Genomic DNA, 7500 nt, shown 5'->3' with positions numbered 1-7500 from the left:
ATTGATTACTTGTTTGCACAAATGAATGAGTGATTATTCAACATAGGCTTCAAGTAGGCTACTTTACAGGCCTAGCCTACTATTACTAAAGTATTACTAGATTACTACGTTTGAAATCGTCTGTGTTACGTTCGCTAATTGCATAGTATTTAAGCACTTCTCGACTAATGTCCCCATATAGACTATAGGACACCCCTCCCCCCAACATTTTGGCGGTTTGGCTGCACTCCCTTTTCCACTCTCGCACTCGCGGTCTCATCAGACTCAAGTCCCCAAATAGACTATACGAACGGATCCCCCCACCCCACCCCAGATGCTTTTGGCGGGCTCAGTTTTACATCCATATTACTAGGCTATATCAGCATTTCTTGTATTCCATAGGTTTAGTCTAAAACATTTCTAATTGAGGATACCGGAATATAAATAATTAAATTAATGAAAATAAAAATGTATTAATTTTGGTTATTTTATTTCAAACAACGCAAGAGATTCACGTCCAATCAGCAGCGATCTATCCCACAATGTCTTTCTTCTACAACAAGAAGTACTTTGGCAAGCGCCATTTTGATGAAACCAGGAGTAGGTGAAACGTGGAGGAGAGGACACGTGTGTGCTGTAACTGTAAGTTTAATGTTCTGTCTTGTATTGCTTTATACTTGAGAAACATATTTTTGCTAGAAGAGCAGGGTAGTTCTTGTTTCTACGTTATAATCGCATTAACGTCAATGTTAGTTACTGGATACGAGTCTAACACCACTCCGCTGGTACTACGGTAGTAAGTGTTGAATTAATGCGATGTATAACGTTATACTTTTACTTTTGACGGCTTTGATCCTCGAAGCCTGCATGCTTAAACCATGTAACGTTTCAGCAAGCCAACTACCAAATGTCATTAAGATGGCAAGCAAACGAAGTTCCGCACGTTAGCAAATTACCTACAAATAGACGTTAGCATAGATGGTCTAACAGGGGACATCTCTGCACGTTGGCAAGTTCACCTAACGTTGCCTGACAAAACCAGACAGCATGCTAATGAAGTAAACACGTTAGCAAGCTAACAAAGTTATCGAAAAAGTAGAGACCTTGCTACTGTTAATAAGTCAATACTTTAGCGAGCTATCATAATGACAAAGTAGCTTAACAGCCTAGTTATACAGACATTAGGCTAACGTTAGAGATATTAAGTTGTTTTCCCCCCATGATGTCAGTCTTATATTCTTCTATTATTATCTCTTTAGATTACTTGATGAGCATGTGAAATGACAAGGTAAGCATTTCAAATTTGTATTCCTATGGTCATGCTTATTCCAGACTAAATTTGGGCTAACATATTGATGTATAATATGTATTAGACTATTATTAGTGTAATGGTGTAAAATGCATGCTTTTCTTTTCTATTGCACAGTACCAACTCGGAGAGGTTCTTAAAACGGATTTTAGTTTTGCGCCAGCATCACTCAAAGTGTGAATCCCTGTATGATAAAATGGTATAGTTAACAGCTACACTCTCATTCGTTTGCACATCACAGTAATGACAATTCTCTAAATAAATTGTATATGGGATGAGGCAAAATTGTAATATAAGGATGATGTTGCTCTTATTAAATCAATAATAGACCATTTAATGCAATGAACTGCTGTAGACCCAGGACTTGGAGATGGAGGCATACTGTAGATGACTGTTACTGTTTGCCTATGTGCCATGTGAAGAAAGAGCAATCATTATTGTTCATATGCAATAAAAACATTCTTGAGAAAATGTCTTATGGGCATGAATAGTGGAATTAGATGATCATTTCATTGCTTATATGTTTGTTACAGGCAACCATGGGGAAGCAGGCGAGCGATGCAGAATCGGGATACAAAACGGAAGGCCCAAAAAGAACAACAAAAGCACGAAATGTAAGTAATTTACATTCTAAACATGTTAAATCACCCAGTGTTTACTCCAGGAGACGTGTTGTGTGCTACAGGTGTGAACACAAAACTCGGAAATATGTTTGGACCTGATTCTCCTTATATTGTCCGGTCTTATGTGATGGCTATATATTTGATTCTCTGTATATTGTCTGGTAATATGTGATTGCTATATACACTATATTTCCAAAAGTATTGGGTCACCTGCCTTGACCCCGATATGAACTTCAGTCACATCCTATTTTTAATCCATAGGGTTTAATATGACGTCTGTCCACTCTTTTAAGCTATAACAGCTTCAACTCTTCTGGGAAGGCTTTCCACAAGGTGTAGGAGTGTTCCCAGAAGAGTTGAAGCTGTTATAGCAGAAAATGGTGTCATATTAAGCTCTATGGATTAATAACAGGATGTGACTGAAGTTCATATGGGGGTCAAGGCAGATGACCCAATACTTTTGGCAATATAGTGTATATATTTGATGTCCTCCTATGTGTTCTTGTCCTCCACAGAACAGTGCTTCAGAATTAGTTCCAGAGCTACAGCGAACGGAAAGTGTGTTTGTAAGTGATAATATAAGACTACTTGACCCAGTGAAATATGGGAGAACAAATTGTGTTTGTGTATTTGTTGTACAATGTTGTCTTGATGTTAATGAATGAGTTATGTTTTATCATAGATGTGGTGATAGTTGTCATAGTGTTAGTAGATTACATTTCATAGATACTCCTATTACTCTCATTCATGGTATTTGACTTCATCACAGCTTTTTTTTAATATCAGTAAGCAGACTGCAAAACTTTCTAAACATTGCTTTAAAATTAATCTTTGTTTTTCTATCTGAAGCTCACAAAAGAGATGCTGGGCATTCCAAGGGATTCTTTGCCCAGCAGTGAAGATAGTGGCAGTGAGGACGATTATGTTCCGGACTCAAATAGCAGCAGCTCAGAGGAGCCCAGTGATGAGGAACCTGCAAAGAAGGTCAGGCCCAAAGTTTCTTCTGCCAAGTCCAGTGATGAGGAACCTGCAAAGAAGGTCAGGCCCAAAGTGTCTTCTGCCAAGTCCAGTGATGGCACAACAGTAACAACATCCTTTTCTGTCACTGACAATGAGAAGTCTTCAAGTGAGTCAGTAGTTGTAATGAATGTTAAAAAGAAATCAGATGGGTCAAGGGCCTACAGCAAAAGGCATTTTTGTCTTTTTTGTTCAAAGCCTTATGCAAAAATGGCAAGACACTTGGAACATGTACACAAAAATGAAGCAGAAGTAGCTGCAGCTGTTAGATTCCCCAAAAATTCAAAATCAAGAAGAATTCACCTGGACCTTCTGCGCAAAAAAGGAAACCGGGCACACAACATTGACGTGATTCGTGAAGGCTCTGGCGTGATAGTTCCTTGTAAACAAACAAGTGACAGTAATATCAATCCTAAAGATTTCCTGCATTGTTTAAGCTGCCAAGGGCTTTTCAAGAGAAGGTTTCTTTGGAAGCATATGAAAAGGTGCACTCTGGCTAGACAGTGTGGGGTACTCAAACCTGGCAAAAACAGAATACAATCACTCTGTGCAAACGCTCAACCTGTACCAGTGGGAGTAAGTGCTAAGTTATGGAAGCTCTTAAGTGAAATGAGTCAGGATGATGTTACCCATGCCGCTAAAAATGACGTGTGCATTGTAAAGATGGGAGAGCAAATGTTTAACAAAATTGGCCATGATCCTTCAAAACACGAATACATTAGGCAAAAGATGAGGGAGATTGGAAGACTGCTGTTAGCAGGTACACGGGAATCCCCAATGAAGACAATGGAGGATTTTATTCTTCCGTCGAACTTTCCACATGTTGTGAATGCTGTGAAGGATGTAGCAGGCTTTGACAGTAACTCCAATTCTTTCAAAATACCTTCACTGGCTTTAAAATTAGGCCACAGCTTGCAGAAGATTGCGAGCATTATTGAATGTAATGCAATGATATCGGGGAAAAAGAAAATTGTTGAAAATGCACAACACTTCAAACAAATTTACCGAACATGCTGGAATGAAAAAGTTTCCTCATCTGCACTGAAAACACTTTCAGAAGCGAAGTGGAACACCCCACAACTGCTGCCATTCACTGAAGATGTTAAAAAAATGCACATGTACATGGATCAAAAACAAAAAGAAGCATACCAACAGCTAACAAACGAGGAATCATCAAGGAACTGGGTTGATCTAGCTGAAGTAACCCTCGCTCAGCTCATACTGTTCAACCGTAGAAGAGAGGGGGAGGTGTCAAAAATGCGCCTAACTGCCTTCACTGCAACTGATGTGCCCTTGCATGCAGATGTAGCTGAGGCTCTAACTGCTCTAGAGAAGAAGCTGTGTGAACACTTCAAAAGGATTGAAATTCGTGGGAAGAGAGACAGGAAGGTCCCTCTACTGCTAACCCCAGCAATGCAGGCGTCCATGGAATTGTTAGTGAAGACTCGTGCATCCTGTGAGGTTCTCGAAAATAACATCTATTTTTTTGCCAGACCTAGACAAGAAACGTTTATTCGAGGCTACAAGTGCATTCACCAGTTTGCAAAGGAGTGCCAAGCCAAATACCCAGAGCGCTTATCCTCTACGAAATTAAGGAAACATGTATCCACACTTTCCAAGGTTTTGAACCTCAAAGATACAGAAATGGATCAATTGGCTGATTTTTTGGGCCACAACATCGCAGTCCACCGCAAGTTCTATCGTCTGCCAGAAGGAACACTACAACTGGCTAAAGTTAGTAAAGTCCTGATGGCCATGGAAAGAGGGTGCTTAATGGACTACAAAGGAAAGAATTTAGACGAAATTGAAATTGATCCCAATGGTAATTATGATGTTCAAGGTTAATGTTAATCTCACTATGATTTATACATTTAGTAGATTTCACAAGTTTCTGATTGGTGTGCTTTAGAAACAATTCCAGAGGAGAGTGACCATTCAGAAAGCGAACTGACAGGCGAAGAACTAAGCCCACCTTCTACATCCTACCTACCTTCAGCTGCTAAGAAACGTAAGTATTAAACAGTGTTTCCTCTACATTTATTTCAGCATGGCGGCCCCCCCATTGTTTAATTAATACCGCCACGGTATCAGAATCAGGGCAGACGCACATTTGCTTTTTAAATAATCCTGCCGACGTATCCTCCCCTGCTGGCTGCCGCTCACATTGCAATTTAACAATAAGTAGCCTAAACTAGTCAGAGGTTATTATGGCCCGTCCAGTTTCAGTTTACATATTATATATTGTATTGATGTAGCCTATTTAAAGCATTAACTTTCTTCTCAGTGTTTCCTCTTCATTTAGCAGTGCCACTGCTTCAGAATTAGGGGAGACGCAAAATATTGTCCGGAAGCATAGTACTAGTAGGCTAAATGCCCTCCGCTGGCTGCTGAAAATTGCAGTTTAAGAATAAACAGCAATGCTAATCCGAGGTACCTGCCGCCACTGTTAAAAAAAATCTAGCGGAAACACTGGGTAATATGAATGCTTGCAGGTTGTCTTGAAGGTGTTGAACATGATGCTGATTTTAATGTCTGAAACGCAGGCACTTCAAAGAAGAAACAGTGCATGCAATCAGAGGACGAGTCCGAGGATCCAGGTTCAGCTGCTAAGAAACGTAAGTATTAAGAGTAATATGAATGCTTGCAGGTTGTCTTGAAGGTGTTGAACATGATGCTGATTTTAATGTCTGAAACGCAGGCACTTCAAAGAAGAAACAGTGCATGCAATCAGAGGACGAGTCCGAGGATCCAGGTTCAGCTGCTAAGAAACGTAAGTATTAAGAGTAATAAGAATGCTTGCAGGTTGTCTTGAAGGTGTTGAACATGATGCTGATTTTATTGTCTGAAACGCAGGCACTTCAAAGAAGAAACATTGCATGCAATCACAGGACGAGTCCGAGGATCCAGGTTCAGCTACTAAGAAACGTGAGTAAGGTTTTGTTCATGCCTAACTGATAAATAAATGTCATCGGAGACAGCAGGGGCCATATTCACAAAGAATCTTAAGGCTAAAAGTAACTCCTAACTTTCAGAGAATGCTGTAGCAACATAATTGACATCCCCTGAAAGTCCTCTGCATGTAACTTTAGGTATGGACAAGAAATGTAGCCACCACATCCAAACGATTCGTAAATGTACGTAGCCACCATGTTATTCAACTACGCCGCGACGACCTATGCGGTACATGCTCACAACGTTGCCACAATATAACTGTCAGCTGGGGAGTAACTCAAAAGTATTTTAGCCCTAAAAGTAGCACCTAAGTCTGGGATAGCTTAGAAATAGTCAAGAGGACTCCTAACTCACTAAAACCTTTTCACAAACATTTGGGTAACACTTTACTTGACGGGTGAGTTCATAACACATTCATAGCAGCTGTCATAAACTGCACATAAAGCATTCATGACTGTTTCATGATACATGACTCAATATTCATACCAAACCTTTCATGAATGTGAAGCAAAAAAATAAATAAATCAGAAGCAAAAAATTGCTTCTCCTCTTTGCAAACGTGTCTTCATACAGATTCATTTAAAAAAATGTTGTTTGCCCTTCACAAAATGTGTGTTGCAGACAGGATGGTGATTTGTGGTGTGAAATTGTTTGTTTTTTAGGCACATCAAAGATGAAGAGCCAAAGTAAATGTGATGAAATGAACTCCGATGTTCCAGATGCAGCATCCAAGACATGTAAGTATGATGGATGTTTGTGTTCTGATATGAACTTATGTAGTCCGATCAAAACTAGTGTAGCAAATGATAGGGTTTGTGTTCAAGTAAATATGTTAAACCTGTCAGGAAACTGAGCTAAAATAAATGTATAGGCCTCTGTCTTTATCAAATTAAAACTTGTCAAACAACTTCATCATACAACAATTCATTCATTGTCAGACTTGAAAGACACATAAGTGTGAATATTTTTGGTTAAGCATATTTCATTAGTGTCTTTTTGATATTCTTTGTTGTGATTCTATTTCACAGCCTGCCGCAAGAGAAGACCATGGAGTCAAGAAGAAATCCGCGCTGTTGAGAAGACCCTGATGAAATTTATCACTACAGGCAGAACTCCTGGGAAGGCAGACTGCGTTTCTTGTATCAACTCCGCACCTGAAGCACTTAAGTTCCGTGACTGGATGTCAGTTAAGTTTTATGTCAAAAATCGTTGTGTGTCCTACCAAAGAACCACACAGACCCTTTTATAGCAATTTGATAAGAATGAGTTTGGGGGTGGGAGATGGGAATGTGTTCAGTTTTCTTAACAGGGCTTGAGCATTTCAGAGGACCACATAATACATGCCCTGTACTTACACAGTATTCTTGTTTATATTTTATGTTGGCAGAGGGTCAGCAATGTTTTTGTCATTGGTATTACAGTACATGCACTTTATTTTAACAGTACTTAAATGATTTTAGGTTGGGAGAGGGTCAATTGTGTACTTTCGTTGTTAATACTACATGCTCATACAAACAGGCTTTAGAGGAAAATTAATGATGCTCATGATTGTGATAATGTTGTAGTGTAAAGAGTTGTGTGGGAGAAGAAGGTACGTTGTATCCTTGTTGACGAGGTTCG

At 39.5% G+C, this 7500-nt stretch overlaps 2 protein-coding genes across 2 annotated transcripts in view; one reads left to right on the top strand and one right to left on the bottom strand.

The window, feature by feature from the left end:
• exoc4 (exocyst complex component 4) overlaps positions 1 to 7500 on the bottom strand; it is a 99207-nt gene that overhangs the window by 5376 nt on the left and 86331 nt on the right. The gene's annotated exons all lie outside the window — the stretch shown is intronic.
• On the top strand, positions 1254 to 7246 carry LOC143136033 (uncharacterized). The gene is made up of 11 exons (XM_076296472.1): positions 1254 to 1267; positions 1406 to 1487; positions 1822 to 1902; positions 2427 to 2477; positions 2761 to 4750; positions 4838 to 4936; positions 5472 to 5543; positions 5627 to 5698; positions 5782 to 5853; positions 6543 to 6617; positions 6909 to 7246. Exons 1-11 carry the CDS (start codon positions 1260 to 1262, stop codon positions 7127 to 7129), a joined length of 2823 nt encoding a protein of 940 aa, XP_076152587.1. The 5' UTR covers positions 1254 to 1259; the 3' UTR covers positions 7130 to 7246.

The sequence above is a fragment of the Alosa pseudoharengus genome, unplaced genomic scaffold, assembly GCF_046254945.1.
Source record: "Alosa pseudoharengus isolate Yale_2024_CS ecotype anadromous, Long Island Sound unplaced genomic scaffold, YU_APseudo_1.1 YU_APseudo_1.1_scf_20, whole genome shotgun sequence".
NCBI lineage: Eukaryota > Metazoa > Chordata > Actinopteri > Clupeiformes > Clupeidae > Alosa > Alosa pseudoharengus.
Note: the sequence above shows the minus strand (reverse complement) of the source record. Positions and strands in the feature narration are given on the sequence as shown.